General features: G+C 39.9%; 1 protein-coding gene across 6 annotated transcripts in view; it reads left to right on the top strand.

Annotated features, from left to right (window-relative positions):
* The window catches only part of akap9 (A kinase (PRKA) anchor protein 9), a 59,994-nt gene that overhangs the window by 7,882 nt on the left and 27,129 nt on the right, over positions 1-24,983 (top strand). For 4 of the 6 annotated variants that reach the window (XM_046417484.1, XM_046417486.1, XM_046417482.1 and 1 more), the window contains exons 2-21: positions 1,277-1,549; positions 4,850-4,894; positions 5,687-5,749; positions 6,293-6,439; positions 6,698-6,853; positions 6,988-7,185; positions 7,272-10,181; positions 11,561-11,641; positions 12,746-12,893; positions 13,075-13,145; positions 13,266-13,386; positions 13,620-13,717; positions 14,348-14,453; positions 14,636-14,870; positions 16,587-16,641; positions 17,539-17,886; positions 18,154-18,435; positions 20,708-20,850; positions 21,123-21,316; positions 23,556-23,788. In XM_046417484.1, the coding sequence (XP_046273440.1) occupies positions 1,277-1,549; positions 4,850-4,894; positions 5,687-5,749; positions 6,293-6,439; positions 6,698-6,853; positions 6,988-7,185; positions 7,272-10,181; positions 11,561-11,641; positions 12,746-12,893; positions 13,075-13,145; positions 13,266-13,386; positions 13,620-13,717; positions 14,348-14,453; positions 14,636-14,870; positions 16,587-16,641; positions 17,539-17,886; positions 18,154-18,435; positions 20,708-20,850; positions 21,123-21,316; positions 23,556-23,788 (5,907 nt within the window). The remainder of the gene's footprint in view (positions 1-1,276; positions 1,550-4,849; positions 4,895-5,686; positions 5,750-6,292; positions 6,440-6,697; positions 6,854-6,987; positions 7,186-7,271; positions 10,182-11,560; positions 11,642-12,745; positions 12,894-13,074; positions 13,146-13,265; positions 13,387-13,619; positions 13,718-14,347; positions 14,454-14,635; positions 14,871-16,586; positions 16,642-17,538; positions 17,887-18,153; positions 18,436-20,707; positions 20,851-21,122; positions 21,317-23,555; positions 23,789-24,983) is intronic. The other 2 variants (XM_046417483.1, XM_046417485.1) reach the window with 2 other exon arrangements.

Here is a 24,983-nt window from a genome sequence, read left to right as displayed (position 1 = left end):
CTGTTGTGTTTTTTATGGTACAAAGATGGTTTGTATGTGTTTTTTTAAAAAAAAGAGAGAGACAGCGAGAGAGAGAGAGGGATGAATACTCAGGAATTAGATCTGTTTTACATACTTTATTTATTCAAGTGTGACTTCACCACAGAATTATCCCTGTTGTGGCTGTATGCCTCCGCGCACCTGTCAAGTTGCAGTTTGCGTCCATGTCTGTCCAGCCTCATATAAAACATTCTTCATTCTTCATTCTTCTTCATCACATGTTGCAATGACAACCACCTGAAGTTCCTTGTTATCAAAACTAGTGAGCTTGTGGTGGATGCTTCAGATGCCTGAAATATTGATGTTGGTGCAAGGAAGCATCTTCAATACAATCAGTTTGCAAGGTTAACACCCAAGATTGGTGTCACCAATTCAGCATCTGACCAAATAAGAAATAATTTTCATGATCTCCACTTCTGTTCCTGAGTTGTGGTGTTGTATGGTGGCTGGATAAGTGTAGTGAAAAAGGACATTATGATGTCACAGTGAAGTTGACTTTTGACCTTTTGGATGTAAAATGTCATGACTTCATCATTTTACCGTATTAGACATTTAAGTGTTTTGTTTGTTTTGTCAGATCACAGTGACTTTGACCATCAAACACTGGCCATCAAAATCTAATCGGCTCATCCATGATTCCAGGTGGACATTTGTGCAGCATACCTGTGTCCCCTGTTACTCTTTAAAAAAAACAATAACAACAAAGAAGTCTCTAAATAAAGACAGCATGTTTTGGTTGTGGATAAAGTAAAGAGTAACATTTTGAAAATGTATATAACACAAATGTTATCCTCTGTTTAGGCAGATCGTTGACATAGTTTGAAAATGTAATCCCTTTAGTCAGGATTAGTACCTGGCACAGCAAGAGGCATGTGTTTGGTCATATGGACACAGGGAGGGAGGACTCACTAGGAGCAGGAAGACACTGTTTTGGGACACACAATGTTTCGCTTGAGTTTCACCAAACTGTGTAGATTCAGAGTAGGTTCATATGTTTGTTGTTTTTTCTTTGTTGGAAGTATAAACTCTGTGCTGGGCAGACTAATGAAGTTGTGAATTAGGCTAAAGCAAGAGGTTCTTTTCCTTAAGTCTGAGCATTAAGTTGACATAAACAAAGATCCCAATGGAAGCTACAGGCGCTTCCGTCGACTAGAAGAAGTGTTTGCTAATTCTGTTCACCACAATTGAAGTGCAATTGTCATCTGAAATACTGCTTGTTTCTCTCTTCCTTCTCTAGTTGGCTGAGTACCGCCAGAGAAAAGCTCACGCGGACTCCCAGAAGAAGCAGAAGAAAAAGAAGAAAAAGAAGTCAGCGGAGGACTCAGAGGGGGATTCACAGGGAAAAGTGGAGGTCGAGCCAGATCAGTCTGTGGCAGGCGAGGTGGGCCCGGGCGAGGGACAAGATGGATCTCAAGAAGGAAATAAAGACCCATCCACCAAAGGTTTTACCTTCACCAGGACGCTGCGGAGTGGAGAGACTGTCAAGCACGACCAGACCTACACCATAGAGGTAGATATTTAAACTTACTGTACAGTACAGTACAGATTACTGTCTGTATTTCTCACATACAGAATGCCAGTCTATTAATTCCTCTCAGTGTGTACAAATTAGGCATCTGTTGCACTAAAACTTAAGTCATAGAAGAAATAGTAGTTTACAGTTAAGCAGGCCTGCACTTAATAACTTTTCATTTTCATTAGCATTACTTGCTGATTATTTTCTCTATTAATCTTGTAATAGTTCAGTCTGTAAAATGTCATGAAACACTGCACATAAAAAATTCATTAAAGTTTTCTCTCCATCCAGGAGTATAAAATCTAGAGTTTATTGTCAAACACTAAGAAAACCAGCAAATATTCACTTTCAAGGAGCTGAAACTAGTTCATTTCAGTGTTGTCGCTCAAAAAAATTACATAAAACAATTAATCAATTATCAGAATAATCGAGGAATTTAGTTTCATGTGTTTTCAGTGGATTATAGTTGATGTTATGGAGACAATGTGTAGAAACTGTTTCAAATTATTAATTTTTCTCTAAGTAGTAAGCTGACAAGAACACATCTGCTGCACCCTGTGGAAACTCAAAATAGATAAGCGCCATTCTGGAAGGATTTCTGGGTCTTTGAATGTCTAAGTTCATGTGATCACGTGAAGAATAGACTCAGTCCACAGTTAAAATTCAGATAGGCATATAATAGGTAGATTATAGTGAGGATTACAAGCTGTTGAGCCACATAGAAAACAAGTAAGTGACAAGAACCTTGCCTGACAGGTTTACAAGATGTAAACAAAAAGTAAACAAAAAGAGAGATATTATGGTGGTACTATGTCGCTTTATTCATTAAATGAATTATAACATTCTGACTTAATGCCAATGTTAGACGGCACCTCAAAATATATTCATTTACATCATAATATTCCTCTAGAATGTGCTGAGTTTGACTGTCTTTAATGCTTTCATACAGTATTCAGCAGCACATTTCTTTCAATTATGTGAAATTGCGCTAAATATATAGTGTTTATTTATGAGTCTGGCAGTAACTGTAGGGATGCTGGGCAGTTTTGGACATTTTTGATGCCTTTTTTTCCTGTCTAATGCTGCTGTCTGATTTTATTAATGTATCATCAGTCTGCTCCTTTGGGACCCAGATAGTCTCGTAACTTAAGTGCTGCCGGTTCATTTTATGACTTTTGTTTATTGATATGTTTGCTTTTTCCAATTTTAACTGTGAATTTGAATTACTGAGACCTTTACAGCTCATAGAAAGAAAATGCATGCATATATGCATTTTTCATACACTTACACATATATGAAAAATACAATTTACTTTGGTTTAAACAAAGCTCTCAAAGAGAAATCTGTCCAGTAATTGTTAATAAACTGCAGAGTCTTTTTTATTAGAAGTCTTCTCAGGAAATGAACTCTCTCAACTAGACCAAAATACACTTACTGAAATATCTAAAATTCATATACTGAAAATGAAATTAATAAGACCCTTACTTGTTGTAGAAAATAAATGTACTTTTGACTTTGTAGACAGATTGTTAGGAGGCTACACACTTTATACTGTGAAAGGTTTTGGTTTGCGCTGGGGATTTAGTTGAACTCTCAGTCGTTTGGTTCTTCCTTTCTCATCATAGTTAACTGACAGATGATTCATCAAACAGAAATGAAATACTGGGATGATAAAATTCAGTGTTGGTGCTTTCTGTGAATTCATTTCATATACATAGTTACTGCTGCAGGCCTTGCAAGCACTACTTTATTTTTAAAAAATGTTCAGTCGATTTAATATCTTTTTTCTCTTGTATAAAACCCCTAAAAAGATCACTGATGTTTGAGCTGTCAGGTTTACAAACATAGATGAACTTGAAACCTTCAAAGCATTCCTGTTTTTCAAGAGAAATACAAAAGTTGGAGACAGAACATTCACTTGTCTCAGTAGTGCTTGACATAAACAAATATTCAGGGACTCGCATTATTCTGAAGAAGATCAGCTAATCTAAAACAAAAATATGCAGAGACCTAAGGGCTTTTTTCTTTCATCATCCGAGCCTTGTCGATCTCTTTTACCGGGCGCTGCGCAGTCACTCTTTCCCTGAACTCACTGAACATTTGATGCAGCACATGCCCACAAAAACTACTGGTTGCCATGGAAACAGACAATTGCTTTTAAACGGGTTAAGATGTGCCGGTCTGTGTGACCAAATCCCGTGGCCTTGCATCGCTTTTTTGCAGATCTAAAGGTTGATTGAATGTACCAACGTTTCTTTTTTGTTTGGTTTTTTTCTTTCACCTTGGGAGCGATTCACATCCTCTCTGTTACAAAAGGCTGTGCGACATTCTGTATCTTTCTGCTGCATGGATAGGAGCTGTTATGTATTACTAACAATTGAAGCTCATACATGACAATAGAGTGAGTCATACTGCATGATATGTGTGAGTTATTATAATGTGCATACATTATTTAAATGTTGAACTTTAGATGTTTTATCCCCCCTGTGTTTCCACACCATTTTTTGTTGTTTTTAATTGGGGATTGGTTCTTTTCAGAGATCTTGTAGTGATGCTGCTTTCTCTGAGCAGGAAAAGGTTGCTGTGGAAACACAAGAGAGTCAAAGTTTTCCATTCTCAAGTCTTTCACAGGCATCTGAAGGAGACTGTAATTACAAATACTAGTGTGCTGACTCACTGATGCCTCAGCAGCCCCGAATAAACTTTTCATCAAGTTCCTTTATCAGTGAGGTTACAATCACATATTATATACATCACATGTTCGGGGTTCATCTTTGTGCATGTTGCCGTGAGGTGATGTTAAAGTTCTGCAATCAAAACAGAACTTGTCATTTCTCTCTCCTTCTGGGCCCCATACAGTTTCGATTTATGACCCAGGAATTAACCTGAAAATAGACTTCAGTAATGGCAGTCATTACTCTGTGGGAGGGAGAAAGGAGCAGAAGTGGGTTAGGCCCATATTTGAATGCTGAGTGCCTGCTGAAATAGGACATAAGAGAGGCATTGTTTCAAAATTGTTATGATTGAACATTTTGTTATGTGCATTTTGAACTGCATTAAAAATCAGAAGACTTCTGAAACTGTAATGAATACTCTTTGTAAGGTTGGGACCTTTCACAGTAAAAGTCCATGCAAATTTTGCTGCTACATTCTTGTTAGCAGCTACATGACTTATATTGTGCTGACTTATTATTAAGTGTTTATTTGTGAATAATGTTGATGATGTTGTGACTGTCTTATCATGTACTTGCTTAACTTGTCTTTTATTATGATGAATTTCTCTCTCCATTGCAGCCAGAGAGTGAAGTGTCCACTACTGCTGAAGATTGTTCCTCAGAGGTGAGATGACCTGTTTAAAAATATGTGTCATCTCTTTGTGACATGAATATCCTCTTCCATTTAATTTTATTGTAACTCCAGATGTTTTCCACAGTGTTTACACCTGTGCAACATGCGCATCGAAGCCTCTCTGAATGGACCTGCTGGTGCAGTTATGTCCAGTTTTGGAGAGTTATTACCATTACAATTATGATATATATCTTGTTGTTTTCAACTGGAAATGGTACCAGAGGCAGAAGGAAGCAGATCACAGTAGTCAGCCAGCCCACATCCACTGTGTCAGACTACTGGACAAGCAGAAGCAATATCACATGCTGGTAAAATGTGTCTGGTGAATAGATCACTGAAAATCAACTGAAAATCTAGCCTGTAATTTTCAGGAAGAGGAAAATGTTACATAAAAAAGTAAAAAAAAAAAAAAGTGGATTAAAACATTTTTCAGTTGTTATTAGCATTATTGTAATTGTCTTTATTATTGTGCTTCATGCTACTCAAAACCAGTATCCCTTAGAACTCTTACAGGTTTTCTTGCTGACTTTTGCTGCTGCTTTTGCTTTGATGTTGAGACTGTTTGAAATTTGAATTTCAATCAGCAAGAAGATGATTTAAATGTGACTTTAGTTCATCCTAAAACTGACATTTAAGAACATTTCTCAGGAAAATAAATGACACAAATCACAGGATCTTAGCACTACAGATCTACCCAGTGATTACTTCTGAAATTCATGCACCGTTTTCCCTGGCACAGTTCTCAAATCTTAATATGTCACTGACAGCATTGTGAATTAACAGGTAAATGGGTGCCATGATGGGGTGACAGAGGAGCTATTGATGTCTTCGAAGGATTTTGTCTGGGTACAGTAGTCCAATCAAGCAGCTCTTTTGGCTCTGCTAGCAAACCCACTGGCTTCTGGATGTAACTTTGCATTTGCTTATACTTCAGTCCTCTGCAAGATTTCCTTTAACCCACTAACCAAGCCTCTTTTTTAAGAGTTAGTTTTGATGTGTGTTTAATGTTTTAATGTATTGGTTTTAAAAGTAATACTCTGCGTTTCTCAGTTTTTTTTCCAAGAACAGACCTATGTTTGCTAGAAATTGTGCCAAATATTTAGCAGTCCATGGACACAGTTTACTAAACCTGAAGGAACAGATTGCTAGACTGTGGACAGCACTGTGGACAATTTGAGTACTCTGCAGGACTAATTAACTCCCAGTGTTCTTTTTGATAACATTGACTATAATAAATTGACTAAACATTTCTTCCTGCGGCTCCTGGCTCATGTAACTAACTGCTATTGGGTGGCTATTGGGTGGTGACTAAGTACTGAACTCATTCTTGAAACTTCATCTTGTTGTAAGTCCTGTAAATGCGATACAAGTGTTTATTTTTGTGGTCAGGAGGAAGTGGAGCCCCTGCAGCAGGTAAAGAGAGGTACGATGCAGGATATGGAGGATGCACTTGCTGCCAAGACCCAGGCGGTGGAGGAGCTGAGTCGAGAGCTTGAAGAAATCAGGGCTGCTTTCGGCACAGAGGGAGTGCAGCAGGTATATGCGTGATTAGTTTTTTATAGATCACACTCCTAGAGGTTTAAGCACCTTAAGGCTAACCATCTGGAAGTGCATTTAGAAAATACTCAGGGTAAAGTATATTTAACTTTCCTGGTTAAACATAATATTTTATCATTTTAAAATACCTTTTAAAGTGTTAGCTTTACCTCTGCCAACGTTGTTGTTTAAGCTCTGTCTTTCTCCTCTTTTCTTTCCTCTGTCTGGCTATTGCATACATGCATTTAACTTTGATAGCTGCAGGACTTTGAGGCTGCCCTGAAGCAGCGAGATGGCATCATCACCCAGCTCACAGCTAACCTTCAGCAGGCTCGCGAAGAGAAAGACGAGATCATGAAAGAGTTCCTGGAACTGACGGAGCAAAGCCAGAAACTACAGATTCAGTTCCAGCAGGTGGGAACTCTGAAGTTATATTAGCCATTACACAACCTAAGACAGTACGGGTCATTACACTATTATTATATTGTCCAGCTATTTCCTGTCCGTGTATTCGATTAGAAATTAATTTGTGTGTGGAAAAACCACAGCTGCAGGCAGGCGAGACACTGAGGAACACCAGCCACAGCAGCACAGCAGCTGATCTTCTTCAGGCCAGGCAACAGCTCACACAGTACCAACAGCAGATGGAAGAGATGAGCGTTGTAATCAAAAAACACCAGGAGGGGAGCAGTGAACAGCTGGAGCACATCAGCCAGCTCCAGCAGAAGCTCAGTGAGATGGAGATGGTAAGAAATGACTAGTGTGATTGTACAGAAATTATTTCTGCTCTCAATGTTGTCTCTGCATGTCTAATAATCTGTATTCTTTGTAGTTATGGAGAACGTCAGAAGAATCACTCACAAAAAGGATAAATGAAAAGGACCAGCTCATTGCTGAACAAGAAAAAGTCATTTTGGGTCAGGAGCAGTCGCTGACAGAGTTGAGAATGGCAGAGGAATCTTTTGCACAAACACTAAAAGAGAAAAATCAATTAATTTCAGAGCAAACTGCAATAATCACGGAACACGAGCTGTCATTGACCCTGCTCAGAGAAGAACTTGTCCATGTGGGACGGACTACAGATAAAAATATTATGCACCAATCAGATGAGAAAGACCTGATCATAGCAGAGCAAGAGAGAGTCATTTCAGAACGCGACTGCTCTCTTACACAGCTCGAGGATGAGCTCGAGTCCTCTGAAAAATGCCAGCATGACCTCCAGCAGCGAATGTCTGCAAAAGAATCAGAGCTTGAAAAATGCGTTGATGAGTTGGAAAGCACCAAGTCTGACTTAGAAATCTGTAAATGTGAAATAGAGAGATGTAAATTAGAGTTGGAGAAAGAGCGAACGGAATTAGAAATCTGTAAAGGTGAACTTGCAACCTCCAGACAGAAAGAGCGAATGTCGTCCAACGAAATCATGCAACTCATGGGCACAGTAGAGGACCTGCAGAAGCGATATCACCAGGGAAGCCTGTCTGAGAGTGACACCGTCCAAAAAATGCAGGAAGAAACTGTGAGGAAGCTCGAACTTCTCAGGGCAGAGCTGGATGAGATGTATGGCCAGCAAATAGTCCAGATGAAGCAGGAACTTAATTTGCAGCATGCAGCAAGAGTAGAGCAAATGAATGCGCAACATCATGCTGAGCTTGAGCTTCTAAAAGCACAACAACTTTCTCAAAGCTCTGCTGTTAGTAGTGTTGAGGTGGAAACCCTCAATTCTAAGATTAGGGAACTTCAAGAGACTTTAGATCAATCCCATGCAATGCACAATAAAGCCAGACATGAGCTGAGCCAGGTCGCCAAAGAGAAGCTCAACCTGCAGGCCAAGGTTGAGGATCTTCTCCAAGATCTCCGTTTTGCTAAAGAAAAAGTGGAGCAGGTCTCCAACAGTGTAATCTCTCAGGAAAGCCAACAAGGTGAACTGCAGCGCCTCCAGGAGACCATTGACAATCTGAAGAGCAAGTTGGCTGCTGCTCAGGAAGCAGCAGAGGAGGCAGAAGCAAAACACGATTCAGAATTGACCAACTACAAGATCAAGTTGGAGATGCTGGAGAGGGAAAAAGATGCTGTGCTTGACCGCATGGCAGAGTCACAGGAAGCGGAGCTGGAACGACTGAGGACTCAGCTGCTGTTCAGCCACGAGGAAGAGCTCACCAATCTTCGGGAAGAGTTGCAAAGGGAGAGTTTCCTGAACACAGAGAACCTCCTTAATGAAGCCGCTGTCAAGCATGAGAGAACGTTGGATGAGTTGCGTGTTGATTATGAGGACAAACTGCATTTGTTACAAAGAGAGAAGGCAAGTTTTGCCACAGAGCGAGATGAGCTTTTGCACCAAATTCTTGGACTAAAAGAAGATCTTAAACTTGCTTTGCACAGCTCCAAAGCAGATGAACTTGTCCAGCAGCTTCAAGAGCTTCAGGTAGAGCTTGAGGAATTGAGGAAGGGAGGAGTAGAACGTGCACGAATGGAGAATGAAATTCAGACATTACTGAAAAAGACAGAGGTGCTTGAGAACCAGTCAAGAGAGAAAGAGCAGTGTTGGGAGAACAAATGGAAAGAACAGGTATTGGAAAAGGAGACACTGATAGAGTCTAATAACACTTTGAAACAAAAGCTGGACTTAAAAATTAGGAACATTGAAACACTCACAGCAGAGAACAACCAAATACAGCAAAAAGTAGTTGAGCTTAGTGAAGAAATTGAACGGCAGAGGACTACTTTCTCTTTTGCCGAAAAGAATTTCGAGGTAAACTATCAGGAGCTGAAGGAGGAGTACACATGTCTTACCGAGGCAAAGACAGAATTAGAAGAGAGGACATTGAAGGAGACACTTGAGTTTGAGGCAAAAATTGTTAGCCTTCAGTCACAGTTACGGGAGCTGGAGGGGAACAGCGGAGATATCAAAATGGAGGACACAAATACAAACATGTCGGGGAAAGCTGTGATAGAAAAAGATACTACTGAGCTAATGGAAAAGCTTAATGTTACTTTGAGTGAGAAGGAAAGCCTGGCTGGAAGGCTTTCCCAGGTTACAGAGCAACTGATGTTTACAGAGAACAAAGTGGGTCAGCTAGAAGAAGAGCTGATGAAAGCGAGGCAAGAAAATACGAAGGTCATTGCCCAAAATGAAAACCTAGGGAAAGAACTGGAAAAGAAGCAAGAGATTAGGAGAGAGCAGGCGAGGGGGCAGGATGCCCAGAGAAAGCTTCAGCGAGAAGAGCGAGCTGTTGAGCCAGTTTGTTCTTTTGAGGATCATCACCTTCAGATTCAATCTTTGCAAGAGGAGATAAAGGCTCTTCAGTTCCACTTACAGGCAGCTGAATTAGAGAGAGACAGCATCCGCCAGATCCTGGAGCTCCAAAGGCTTTCACAGACTCCATCTCCAACAGCAGCAGCAACAGCAGCAGCAGCCCAGTCCTCAGGGGAGGGACCTGTTGAGGGACGATCCTCCCCACAAAAGTCCACAGCCTCAGGGTCAAGCAGACGCAAGAGACGGCAGAGGTTGAAGCAGGAGCGCAAGCTGGGCGCTGCTCTCTCAGACTGCAGAGAGGAACAACAGAGGGAGGAGGAAGAAGAGGCAGCGGTGGAGGAAGAGAGAGCTACAAGTGCTGCAGAGCAGAGAGAGATGCAGCCTCAGATGAAGAGCCAGGTTATGTCATGTTCACAAGAGAGGGCCGGTAAGGAGGACTCCACTGACGGGTACCAGGGAGACGGAGACAGAGACTACATCAACAAACGGGTAAGCACTCACATGCATCTGCTGCACTGCTCTTCAGTAAAGCAAATCTGCTGCCTTTTTTCCTCTGCTGCCTTTTTAAGCCCGATTACATGTTTGATTGAATGATTAGAGTGCTTTTCAGAAAACAAACAAAAAAACATTGCACGTCAAAGGAAAGCACAGTTGAAATTGCATGCTTCAAACCAATCACTTTCACCATTAATGCTGTGATATTAAATGCCTGGTCAAGCTCTAACAATGAACAAAATATGACTGAGGCATTTCAGTGCTGACATGTTTTGTCGCTTGTGGGAGAACAGTCATGATTGCAAATTGCCTGAGCATCTGCAGGCTTGCTCCCAAAGGTAGCATTGAGCAGCAACTGTTGTGTTAAAAGATAGCCATATATTTTTAAGTTGGTGCAGGTAGTTCAGCGTTACATTAAATGGGGTATTTGGGAGACGAATAATACAAAAGAGGAAATACACACGCAGAACAGCCTGTACATAACAGCAAAGTATCGAGACTCCATCGATATTCTGCTCATTTCTACTTTTAAAGGAGCACTGTACAATATTTATGATCTGCTTTCATTTGATGCTGCTTTTCCTTAAGCTGAATTTCATGTTGAAAGAGACTAGATTTAAATATAAAAAACATTCACCTTCAGTCTCCTGATAGCTTTGAATAATTGTCGATGTGTAGAAATGTGTACATTCTAGTTTCTTTCCATCCTGCAGGGAGTGAAGGGTTTGAGGTGAGAAGCCATTTTACCCCAGTCACTTCTGTGTCTGTGTCACTTCAAGCTGTGTCTCATTTACACCAGGCAAAAGATAGTGTACAGTGTATGTCTGCCATTTCATATCTGTGTTTCATGTCGTTTTTGTCACCTCCTGGGCTGGAACACATATGGTCCAGAATGACATTTTCACTTGACCAAAACCCTAAAACGTCTTCAGTGTAGTTGTAAAATATGCTTCTGATGCTTAATGGCATGGCAGAATTATATTTTATTGACTCTATGTTTAATGTTCTGTGTAGGTACTTTTATATTTGTACAATCAACAACATAACTTAAGCAAGTGTTTTTTTTATGAGATTCTGTGTACGGTCAAACAAGCACGATGACCAACTTCTTATAAAGCAGTTACAAGAGCTTAATAAAGTCCATATGGGTGATTGACGTAAAAGCAAACTAGATAATGTTCTGCTGATGTTGAATAAGATTGTTTCTGTACTTACACTTCAGGTAGTTTATGCTCCCCCTCAGGAAGTGATAGTGCACTTTGTTTTTTTGTCCATCAGTGTCATATTTTCCTGCATTTGCACAGGGGTAATATCTAAGACAGTTTAAAACAAAAAAATACAATGTTTATTTTTTTTTCTGCTTTCTAATTTAGGTGAGCAGACATGGGACGGACCACCACGCGGAGCCTGTGGTGTGTCAGGGAACAGAGGAAGCGGAGGAGACTACTGAGCATGTAAATGTCACTTAAGCTCACATCCTGCCTTTTGCTTTTCAGCATCTGTAGGTGCTTTCATGAATCATACATTGTGGTGTGAGGGTCAATAAGTAGGCGTTCGTGCAGCTGAAACACATCCCATACTCTAAATATCTCAAAATATCCCTTTGAGAGATTTTCTAAAATTGGATTCATCAAACTCTTCTTTCTGCACAAATGTGTTGTGATTTGCTCCTTTCTGCCTGATGAATACCACCTGTTCATTATTGGGTGCCAATTCAGAAATTTGGTCACTGGAATTATGAACATCCCTTAACTGCTGTTTCTGCTGTGTTTCAACAAGTTCCACTGACTTAACTGTGGAGCTTAAAGTGCTGCAGTCAGAAATCAGCAGATAAAAGCCTAATAAATTTAGTACACAACAGTAATTCTGTTGTTGTTGGTGCATGTCTATTAGCGGCACATCACAACACAGCTGCCATCTGTTTGTTAGGTGCCGACCATCTCTTGTCTGCAGGTTTTAAGCAGCTACATCTGAGCTGTTTGAAAGGGCTCTCTGCATCGTCAGATGTAGTGCGGAGGGGGAGATTATATCATAACAAAGCGTTTTAAATACAACCTACTTAAAATGTAGAGTGCACTTTAAACATCTGACATCAAAGGTAACAGAATCACAATTTCATAATTGTGTAACCCTAGATAATTTCTGCTAATGCATAATGCATAATTAGAGCAAAAGGCCTCACTGTTTGCCTTTTGTTCTCGGTTGCAGAAGTACTAATAGCAGACCTCTCATCCTGAACACAGATGGCTAATGCTGCTGCTCCGTTATAAACACAGGATTGGTGAATTATGTTATTTAATCATTTGGCTCCTCTGACTAGCCGATGTATGTAGCACGATGCATAATTTAATTTGTGATAAATTATAAGTGGTATTTATCCCTGTAGTGGTTTTTTTTTTTTTTTTAATCAGTGTCATTTAGTGTCATCTTGTTGAACAGTTTTAGGAACATCAAGACAAACACTCCAATATAAAATCAAATTATACATGTGAAAAATGTTCCGCCGTGTTTCATTTCAGATGTGTTAATGTGATGACGTTTCTTCCTGTGGTTTCTAGGGTGAGTGCAGGCTGCAGATGGAGGCCCAGCGGATCAGCCTGTCTCAGATCCACGCTGCCCAGCTGGAGCTGCTGCAGGAGGAGATGGACGTCCGTACATGCTCTCTTGAGCTGAAGCTGCAGAATCTGAAAAGTCACAGTGATCCAGGTGAGTATATGTGTACTCTGTTGCCTCTCTGTGCATTTTGTGTTTGTGGCAGTACAAAGGTCCTCTCAGAGAGGCTCTCGATCATTCATGGCTGATCAAAACAGAACCGGACTTTGTTTGCTAGGGGCTGTGAAACATTTGAATTGTTCATTTGATTCAAATTCCCTGCTTGTTTTTTCAGATGAGCCAAAAAACTTCAAATACCACAACCTGTTGCAAACTGTGTCAGCAGAATGCAACGAGATCATTCAGGTAACCATTGAAGACAAATAGGTTTTTGATTGAATTTTTTTGTTTTTATTTATTTTTTTTAACATGTGCTGCCAAGTTAACTAAAGTGATTAACCTCGTCTCTATCTGCTCTGTGCTCAGTATTTTCAAAAGATGTTTGGTGAAGAGTTTTTGGAGAGTGTTGATGCAAAAGGTCAGCCGCCCTCTTCAGTGGAAAGACCAGAAACTAGTGAATCCACCCCCATTATACTGGAGGCCAGAGGTAATTTGTCTATTAAAGAAATTAAATTACACTTCAAAACATTTTTTCCGGTGTAAATAGCTCCTTGGCTTTCATTTTGTTAAGTAATTTTAAACCTACAAAGTATTTTTAAACAAGCACTTACTTATTTACTTACTTATTTACTTGGTACATAGTCAAATCAAATCATCCAATTTCTCTACTGAGATCATGAACATTTAATCTAATCTAAAAAACAAATTTCTTTCCCGTAGAGCTCTACAGATCTCTGCAGCAGGTGAGGGAGACAATTGAGAAGGAACATCTGCGACTGTCACAACTTCAGGCTTTGCTGAGAGCTGATGGGAGTAAGGTAAAAACATACACATCTGTAGACCTGAGCTGTGTCTCAGTTCCTCACTACATGCTGGTGCAAATAAAATATAGTCAAAAAGGTGTCAGAACATGTACCAAAAATTGCTTGGTTTTTTGAGGCACTATTTTTCCACAAGGAAGAAGTTGAAACAAATTTTGATTGCACTGAAAAAAGCCAAAAATACTGGTAAATGTTAAGGAAAAACCATTTGCTGTTCATTTTTGATTGTCAGTGAGATTCAAAAGATTCACTTTGATTAGCTTGTACTGGCATGTATAGTACAGTATAGTAGTAGTAGTAGTATAGACAGGTAAGTACTGAATGTAGATTTATTGTCCATTCATCCACTCATCCACCCATTTTCTTTACCACTTATCTGTCAGGGTCATGGGGGGGCTGGAGCTTATCTCAGCTGGCTATGGGCGAGAGGCGGGGTACACCCTGGGCTGGTCGTCAGTCAGTCGCAAGGCTTTATTGTTTTAGTGATAATGTTTATATATAATTGCATACGTATTGTGTACAGTTTAGTATGTAGTACGGAATTCACGCTCATTTACTAGGGTGTTTAGGAACAGAGAGGGCAGCAGAGGCATTACAAACACTCCAACAAATGTGTTGGTCTCCTAGATGATGGAACTGCAGATGGCATATGATGAACTGAAGAGCAGCAGTGAGAAGGAGATCTCTGACCTGCGTGTACAAGTTGCCACCTTACGTCCCTCTACAAGCCAAGGTAAATGTGGAGTTTCTTTTCTTTCACCACTCTGTTTTTTGTTCCTTCTTACTTGATGATGTTATTTGTAGCTGCAGACACATTTTTCTCAATGCAAACATTAAAGTTTCATTCAATTTATGCTCATCTTAATTCTATCCAGAGCATATTGAATTTCATATTTCACTTCTCTTATATGTTAGATCTAGAGGGGCAGGCTGGTGCACCATCTACCTGCCTTACTGAGGAATTACAGAGGCTGAGGGCCGAAGAGCAGGAAAAGCAGCTCCGGCTGGAGGAGAGTCACCGACAGGAAGTGGAACATCTCAGAGCTCACTACCAGCAGCAGGCTGCAGAGTCTGAGGAGCGATACCTCTCTGAGCTCTTCATGCTGCAGCAGCGACTCCAGGAGGTCACAGGCACTCAGACCCACTTCAGGTGCAGACCACTAATTCTTAATGTTTCCTAATATGGAACAAATTCCCATGAATTCAGACCTAAGCAAAGTAAATGTGCAACAAGCTCTTCTTATATAGATAATGATAGTGGCATACATGGTGACATATAAGACATATTCATACCAAACCATTCTGTGGATTCTCTGAGAGGGATTGCCAGCTAAGGAGCTCCCCTGAGAACTGCATATATTCAGATGCTTTTTTCTGTTTGTATTTTCACTGCCGGTAGGAAGGCTGAAGTGCCATAGGCTGTCCAGCTATAGCACCATCAATTTTGTGCAACAAACAGCAACGTTAGTTTGATGGACGTTTGTCCATGTTGTGTTCCTTCTTTAAACAAACTAAATTTTTACTAACTATGAAAAGGTTCCTATGGTCCGAAAACACCTGATGATGTATAATTTCTGAATGTGGGATATTATATCAAAAGGCAATGCCTTTGACTTGGGAAATACTACAAATGTTGTCTAAGCTGCCATATCTTTCTCCCACACACAGTACTTTTTTTAACTGACGCAGTGCATGTGTTAGAAGAACCTCAAGATGAGCTAAGTGATCGCCTACACAGTGCGTCCAGTAGAAGCTGGTCTGCATATCCTGTGTAGCACGTGGAAACTAACTGACCCAGTTCAGTTGACGACAACAAAGCTTTAACTAATGAAATATTCACTAGGTTGTTGGAAGTGTTATTCGTGCCTTTTGTTAGCCCACTAACCTATAAAAGTGCCTTTTCAGCCATTCCAGGTGGCTACCAGCAGGAAGTAATCATCTGAGCATTAAAGTGCTGCATAGAAAACAAGATGTGACCTTTTTAAGCATGCGCCACTCAGTATGTTGAATTATATGAGGTTTTGGAAGAACTTACTAAAATAGAAGAAAGTGTCAGGAGTGTGCATGAATCTGTGTGTCACCCTTAGCTCACCGTTCAAGTATATTTACTGAATTGCTGAATAACTCTTAATGTAAAACTGTTTGGAGACCATGCATATTTATACAATGTATTTATATTCATACACTTTTTATTGCTATCAGTGAGCTCTTCCTCATGGCTAAGAGAGAGTGTATATATGTGCTGTATATAGAGTAGAGACCCTCATTAGAGACCTTAATCATATACTTGAACCTGCATGTCTGTATGTATGGATACGTAGAAGTCTTTTTTTGAATACTCTTGGCTTGTGCATTCGGCAGCCCAAACAATAGACAAGTAGGGTCCTTGTTTAATTCAATATCAAGAGTTAGGATTTATTATGTTTTTCAAGCAGCCATCAATAGAGTCACAAATCCAACCAAAATGAATAAAACACCCAGCTTCAACGTTGCATTTCGCAGTCTAAACTGAGTGTCCTTTGTCCTGTTATACTGTTCACCGGCAGAGAAGTTTGATGACAAAAGTCATTGTCTTTTTGGCTATTAAAAAAAAGTGCCTGGAGGTATCTGAAAAAATAAAACAGTGTTATATTGCTTATACAACTGATCAAATGTAAGTAGTATACTCATTTCATATAAGTGGCCAGTAGTAAGAAATCATTTACATTTTCCATCTGCAATCCTTCCGATTTTCTCACAAGCATTAAAAGTTGTGTTTTTGATCATATTGTCACCAATGAAAGTTTAATCCTCTTTTGTTTTGAACTAAACAAAAGGCCACTTTTAATTAATTCTGACATTGCATTTTCTCTTTCTGCCTTTCCAGTGTTACTGAGTCCAGCCCTGAGAGGATGGAGGAACACAGAGAGGAACTACTAAAGGTTTGGCTGCTACATTTTGCCCTCATCTAAGTCCTCCACGTCACATGCATCACATCTTACTACGAGCCAAAACGTGCACAAGCATTAAGACGCTATGACAGTGCGGATGGGCAGGAGGGGGCAGTTGGAGCCTTAAGGCTAAAATGTGCCCTAAATCCCCAGCTTTGCTTCAGAACCAGCACCATGAACGGCCCTATAACTTAATGATTAAAAGGGCTGGACGTTACATAACCTGCCGTTTTATCATGTTGCTCATGAACCAAGAGGAGGTACTCTAATCTTGGTGGTTACATGAAAGGCGGATTCTGTCTTGCGTGAATGAGCTGCCCTCTATTTAAGCCATCTCTCACTCATGTCACTCCAACTTCCTTAGTTCCTTCCTTAGTCTTAGTTTCCCTCTCCCTTCTGTGATTGTGACTCTTACAGTCACTATGCAGCGAGAGGAAGAGAGGAAGATTGACGGGAGCGCACTAAGAGCGAGAAGAACGGAAAGAAACTGAAACCAGTCTGGACATGATACACTTCCAGACATTGTATGTTTGGATTGGAAATGTTAAGCTTGAGGGAAGCTGTACTGAAGAAGCTGTGACACTATGAAACAGACAGGGATTCATCACAAGACAAGAGTGGTAGTGTGTTAGGGGAAAATGTAGCTGCAATGCAATGCCAGACATCTCCTTATCGCATCATCATCCCGGGAGGGTCAAGAGAACAAAACGGTTTATTTAATCATAGTTAAAGACAGGGTGGAGTTTTGCTACTGTAAAGAGGACATGTTTATTTCAGGAACAGTCTTGAGGACTTTTGTATTGCCCATAATTTCATTTTAACACACTCCAGTTTAATTGTGCAACTTTCTTTTCACCTCTACTTTTCTACTTTCTTTGGTCGTCACAGGACCTGAGTGAGGAGGAACTGTCAGAGGGAGGTGTGGAGGTGCATTGGCCTGCCAGGTCTGCAGGCCTGACAGCACAGCTGCAGGCACTGAGAAAAGCTCTCTATCACAAGTATGTCCAAGAGGTAGCAGCTCTCAATGAGCAGCACAACAGGGAGCTAAGGAAACTGAGAGAAGAAAGGGAATCGGAGTGGAAAGGAGAGGAGCATCAGGAAGCAAGAGGAGAGACGGAACGGGATCTTAACTGCATTAACGGTGCTGGAAGCTCCATTGAGAGCCTCAGGACAGCTGGACAGGTCGTGCTAGAAGAGAAACAAGACTGGATGAGAGTGGAGGAGGAAGTTGCAAAGGTAGGTGACCATCCATTTTATATTTTTATACAGCTTTTGTCTAGTCAGTATCAGTAAAACAACATTTTACAGACCAAACATTTAATCAAGAAAATAATCAAACATTCGAAGCAAATGCAGTACATCAGTTTATCCTTTTGTATGAATGGGGAATCTCAAAAAGAAGATAACAGTCACATAGATATTTTAGAAAAATTTGATCTCAGATATGATCTCTGGGTCAAGACTCCTAAGACACATATCCTTTGGATGTGTGTTTTCTAACAGGCCATAGTTCAGATGTCCGTGGAGTTTGCACAGCAGACTGAGCTGGCTCGAATCAACAAGCGTGCCTGCCAGAGGTGCACCTCCATGCAGACCCAGTCGGACGAAGATGAAGTGGAGGAGAGGGAGAACAAGGAGCAGCAGCCTTCCAGAGCTTCTTTCAGCTCGGGCGCCTGGCTGGAGGAAGTGGAGAAGGAGAGACTGGAGAAGGAGCTGGAGGAGAGGAACACCGAGATCAGGAAGTTAAAAGAGGAGCTGCGGAAAACCGAAGCAGGACCTGAGCAGGTCGGTGTCACTCGTAATGTGTTGATTTACCATCCGCTTTCACCACACTACACAAATTTCATCCATTTCATTTGAGAGAATTCATTACTGCTGTGTCATTAAATTTCAGATGCACTGTGTCGCAATGCAGGTGCTGCATCGATCAGTCTTGCATTGATTATGTATGCTTAAACTAATATTAATACTATTTTTCACTGCTTATGACCTGCTCACAGTGATTTTGTCTCAAGGTTACAATGAAAGTATTTGTTTAAATGCCACAATTAATAATGTGGTTGAAGTAGTTTTTAGTTTTTAGATCTTGTCTTCTGTTTTAGTCAAGGTGTGTAGAGTGGGATGTTGCAATATTTTTTTTTCTGCTCTTGTTGAATGTTTTGCGGACGTGCACTGAGCTATTCTAGTCTCCCATAATATTATCTAACCAGTATTTAGCCCAAAATCTAAACAGTAACTCAAACTATCAAGTACAGTATCTGCATCCTTTTCACCTGCGCCTTTCATCCCGAAAGTAGCACAAAAACGTGTGTGATCATCATGTGCATACACACACCCCCATATTCTCCTTTTTAAATAGGACGCAGCGTGCTATTTAAATGTTATATACAGTAAACCTGTGATTTGAGTTTTTAAGTAACATGCATTGACATTTTAATTTCATTATCGTCTCATCTGTCTATTCGGCATGCACTTGGGTTTTTTGTAAGTCTCTCCTCATGCCTTGAAGAACTAATCCCAGAGTCAGCCAAGCTTTCACTAACCATTTATCGCATGATTAGGCTTTAACTGTGTGATAGCATTGGCTGTCACATTCAGTTTTCTTTGTGGGAGGAATTGCTCCAGCATAGTGGTTCAATTGGGATAATTTGGTAAAGAAGTAAAAGTTTTTAAGCTTCAGTAATTGGCTCAGGTGGGTTTTAATGATGTGAAAAATGCCTCTGTACTTTCTCTGACGACCCTCAGTTGAGGTGTTTAGATGAATTATGTTGTTACCTTTCAAATTATCCTGAATTATCTCTCCCAAAGGCAGCACCACCAGGAATTTCATTAAGATGAACATTGAGCAGTTGATACATAGAAAGAAATGTGACATAGTAAGCCAGAATGATCTTTTGTGAAGACAAGCTTCTATTTTGGACCAAACGCAAAAGTAGTTAATAGTAAGCCACTTTGAAAAGAGCGTGTGTGTGTGTATGTATGTATGTATGTATGTGTGTGTGTGTGCATGTATGTGTGTTTGTGTGTGTGTGCACACGCGTGCATGTGTGCAAAATGTACTTCATACACCCGCACAGTCCTTGTGTCACATGATGTGGGGTTGTGTCTTATAGATCACATGATGCCCATGGTGTAAGTGATATAAAAACCAGACTGTGTATGATTACAAATATCGCTTTTACAAAATGCCAAAACGACTTTTTATTCAACTTTAAAAATAATTTTAGGTTACAAACAAAACTTTCATGTTTCTCTTACAGATTACCAAAAATAAATTTTTGTTTAGCAACTTTAAAAAATGTAAATATCGTAGAAAACAGTCAATAACCACGATAAGATTCAGCACATTCAATTTAATTTTTAAATGACCTTTAGCTTGACAGAAGACTGATTTTGACACTATTTTTGTGTATAGAACACAGTTTTAGTTACACTTTCTGGTGAAGATTTTAAATACTATTATAGAGCCATAAAGAATTATTTGTTTGTTAAACATGTAAATAGACTCAGCCTTAATTCACTATAATGTTGTGTTAATGTAATTTTAAAAGTATTAAAATCTATAAAGATATATATGATTATGTGTTATATAATTATGTATGTATAATATGTTCTGTAGTATTTTATAATTATCATGTTAATGTAGGTCAATTGGGATGGACAAAACATGAGAAGCACCTTTCAATGTTCCACAAAATGTAGTTAGCAGTCCCTGCACAGTGTAATGTCTGTAGAAGCAGAGCTGTAGTTTTGCTGCTCCTCCAAAAGGTGGAGCTATTGCCTGTGCCAGTTGCTGATCCTCAGGTGCACCTGTTGCCATAGCAGCACAAAGATACTAGTGTTTCTCTCAGCTCCAAGGGAGTTAGAAGTGAGTCTGTGTGCTCGTACAAGGGTGGTGTGTATGTGTGTGCCTCGCCGCTCCTTATTTGAATTCACTTTTCCTAATGTTTGCACACACAGCCACGCTGTTGTTGGCCATCCAGAGTTTTCATGAGTCTGTTTATCCAGCTTTGCGATGACGGGGCTGCTGTCTGTGTTCTCTCTCCTGCCTGTCCAGGCCCTAAAGAAGGGAGAAGAAGACAGTCGAGGAGAAGTTGAGGAAGAAGAAGAAGATGCAGGGGGAATGGGAACAAAGCTGGCTGGTGAAGGCAAATTGTCAGCACATGATGATGGAGAGTCTACTGATGACGGCACTGAAAGGTAGTGACAGAAACTGTGTTCATATTAAGCTCCACATAGATGAACCTCCTTAACCTCCTTAGCTTTGTCCCTTCATGATAATTTGTTGCATGCTTGTTTGCTGTAGTTCTTCACATAGATTTGTAAAAGGTGAATATTCATTTCCAGTTAAAGCAAAAGTATGCTCAATTCTTAGTCTGTGTGGTCTGTTTGAACAACACTATTGATATTTGGGTTGAGAAGCTTTTATTTACTGCACTTGCTATAGACACGCCTGTTTTTGCTGCTTTCAGAAACATCTTGCGTAAAGCCAATGAGAAACTTAGTCAGGTACTGGTGGAAGTCCTCAAGACTACGGCAGCAGCAGAGGAAACGATGGGCCTCCACATGCAGAGTCAGTCTGCTTCCAGTGGAGTGCCCCTCTCCACCACAGAGAAAGCCACCAGGCAGAAAGTGAACACAGAGCCCTTCAGACCTCATGCTCCAGGTAAGTAACATCAGGTCCTGGTAACAGTTTAGGGTAAATGCTGGAATTTATGTTTGGGCAGTGGGTTCAGCATCCCCTCTTCAGATATGTTGGTTCAGATGTTGGTAATTAGCTGAGGGTTAGATTTGTTAGATTTGTAGTGTAGCAAGCTAGAGAATACATCAGAAAACAGGCTAGTAATTATGTCTATGCACACTACACAACATCTTAGTAAAGAGATTTAAAAATATTTCTGTGCTCTGCAATTTCTGGGGCCATTGCCAGATTGGCATCCAGTCTGTGGTGTTCTGTAGAGCTTAGAATCACTTTGCATTTATTAAGTCTGGATAACAAAATATTTAGAAACCGAGTATTCCAAATCTGTTTTAAGTCACATTCATTGGAGTTCTGAATACTGTTTTTAATCTCTCTTTATTGTAGTACTTCAAAACCACATTTGAAATTCAGCTTGCAATTCAACACATAACACTGACACCGCATCCTCTGTCGCTAATGTAGTCTGGTGCTACAGAGCAACACTGCACCATGACTACATAGCACTGCTGTGTAAACAAGAGTGGACCCTCCTCTCTTTTCCATCAATCAAGTTTTTTTCTGTGATTGGAAAAACATATATATGCATGCACATGTGCAGTTGTCACGTACAAATTCAACTTGATCACATGCAAATAACAGCATGGACAATTAGTCCTGTAATTCAGATGTCAGAAAAGTATCAGATTGGCCTGCTCTCTGAATGGTCCATTATAACTGACTCCATGGGAGCAAAGTACAACAAAGTCTCTTGTTAAAAAGTTAATCCTAATCCTGATACCAAAACCATAGCTTCTAATATCAATCACTAAACTACAGTATAGCTCACTGGAAGGGTTGCTTTCTTTGTTTGTCATTGAGACCTTCTTTCTTTTTTTCTTTTGTTTCTTTTTCTTTCACAGGAAATATAGTTTCAGCATTTTCTGCTACATGATTTACAATGTTACTGTAACATAACATCTCTAAGTAGATCTAAATTGTCAGCCACTATGTGGGACAGATGTCACAAGTTTACTAAACACCTATTTTACATTACATAAGTCTGTATTCCTGCTGTGCTGCACATGCTACAGACTGCTGTAGATATCAGCCATAAATTTGAGTCACTTGTTGATGCCAGGTAAATCGTTACTGCTGGTGTAATCACATGGTTGCATGCAAATTATTGTTTCTGTTCGTCAAATTATGTCCCTGTATGACAGTTTGCCTGCACAGCAGTCGCAGCACTTCTCTAATCTAATCATGTATGTCAAATAACGTTTGTCTGGGACGTTCCAGTAAAGCAGAGGTGCCTTTGTAGCCTACTTAAAGCAACGCTTTGGCTCATTTAATTCACATTATTCCCAAAGTGCAATGTAATATGCCATTTTTGTTTTGATTGCACAGCTCAGTTTTTTGTATTTCTAGATTATGCCTTGTTGTTCTGTTAGATTGCATAGGACTTATTGTATTTGACTGTTGACTATGTTAATTATAGTGTATTCGAATCCCTTAAATTCTGTAACTACCAGTGACTTGCATAATACCACCAGCATAATAACTCAACCTGCCTCTGTGCTCTAAATGATCCACTGCTTTATCCCGAACATTGTTCCAACATGAAAGTGTTTTCACCAAAACAACAACAAAACAAAACCCCTGAAACACAGTGTAAAGTTTGACCCATATTTCCGCCGGCTGCTGTCATTGTCATCCTTTGAGAATGTGAACATGAGGTTACAAAGTTTAATTATGAAATGCTGATTACGTCATGTACACTAACTCAAAGGCACATTTGCGTGAGTGTGTTCATTTGATCCAGATGATGTCTGCGCCTTCACCCTTATTATGGTTCTATGTATAGCACTACTTTACATGGTGTGCTGTTACAAATGTAAACGTTTTTTAAAGTTTGCACTTGTCCTACACTGAGCCTCATACCATTTTATTTCATCACGCAAGCTTCAAATGGCTTTGGGTGGCTGGATATTTACTAGCATAGTATGTAGCAGCATTTTACATGAGTGTGCTGATTATTATCTCACAATGACTTGTTTTATCAGTTTGACCATGTAAAAATAAAAAACATCAGCAACTTTCTTGAAAAAGCTGTAATAGACCTATTAGCCACAAACTATATGAGTGAATTTTAAATCTGGGGACAATGTAATACACATCTGGTTTGTATTTGATATGTCCCTGCTCCTTGTCCCTCTGCTCATACCAGGTCAATCTGCAGAAATTTGCCAGGGCAGCGACACCAGCGTGGATGATATGAGTTTGTGGTCTGGGGAGACGGAGGCCGACGAGGGTCTAAAGATGTCACAGCAGATGATAGAAAGCCTGATGCTGGGAGCTGGGACGCAGCTAGAGAACGAGGAATATCTGATGGACATCAGCAGCAGACTCCAATCAACTCTGGAGAAGATGTTGATGGCCATCACTGACACCACCAACCAGGTACAAACCATCTGTGCCAGTGCATCCTTGTCTTATATTCAGATCATTTTTATAATGTTTAATCTAAGCTAAACTATATAATTTTTTTGGAAACTGCAATTGACTATAGTTGTTCTTCTTTCTGCCATAGATTTGCAAACAACTAGCTATACTGTGCAATATCAGTCAATAACTTGACACGAGTTAGCCTTGTTGGCCAGGCCTCTAAATCACCACCCATGTCCATAGGATTATAATGGTGCGTTCAGGGATTTAAACGGACGATACAAATAAAATAACGTCTACCAAAAAAAAAAGGGTTGTAATAGTAAAATTGTAATATAAATTAAACATGTGAAAAGAAAATGTCAACTGAGTTTGTACCACAGACCTAACAATACTTTTTGTATCTTAGTTTGTGTAATATAAATATTAATTTTTTAATGGTTAAAAATATGCCCAACTGCTTTATATTACAGAGAGTGTAAGATGAGAAGATCAACACTGCTCTCCAATTTTTATAGTAAATAAGAAGCTGGATCCAGCAGCCAGTTAGCTTCACATAAATATTGCAATAATAATATAAGTAAATATAATAATGAGTTGAAATGACCACTTGCCTTTTTACTGGAATTGATGAAGTCCTTCTTGGCTGGGACCCAACCATCAATCACCATAGTTCACAAAATGTTAGACCAATTTTATTAAGATACATAGAAAAAAAAGTAGATAAAACAGTAAATGAGTGAATCAGTTAGAATCTTAAAAATATTTAATGTTGACTTTCAGTGTTTGATATTTTTCAGTCCTCTGTGCTTTTTCTCATTTCCATCTCTAAGTTAGAGTCCTTTGTCAAGTCAAATGGGTTCTTTAAGGTTGAGATATCAGAGGAATCCTTCGTGAACAGTCTGTGTGTGTGTGTGTGTGCTTGTGCCTTAATGCAGAAAGCTCTAGTGGCATAGTGACACATTTAGGCTTTGTCAAAACATTTAAATGCCCTCACTCAACACTGTTAACCCCCTCTGTGCGTTTCTACGCCTGTTCATGGAGGCATAATGGGCATGAGGCTGCAGAATGTGGCAGACAACAAAGTTGGCCTGTCTAGAATTCGCACACAAAAGAGCTGCCTCATTCCCACTGGTTGCCTACAGATACGAGCTGTATCTACACTGATCTTTTGTCTGGCTGATCATCCAATCATAGTCGAGTTGAACAG

The sequence above is a fragment of the Scatophagus argus genome, chromosome 17, assembly GCF_020382885.2.
Source record: "Scatophagus argus isolate fScaArg1 chromosome 17, fScaArg1.pri, whole genome shotgun sequence".
In the NCBI taxonomy this organism is placed as follows: domain Eukaryota; kingdom Metazoa; phylum Chordata; class Actinopteri; family Scatophagidae; genus Scatophagus; species Scatophagus argus.
This window is presented reverse-complemented; position numbering and strand designations above follow the sequence as displayed.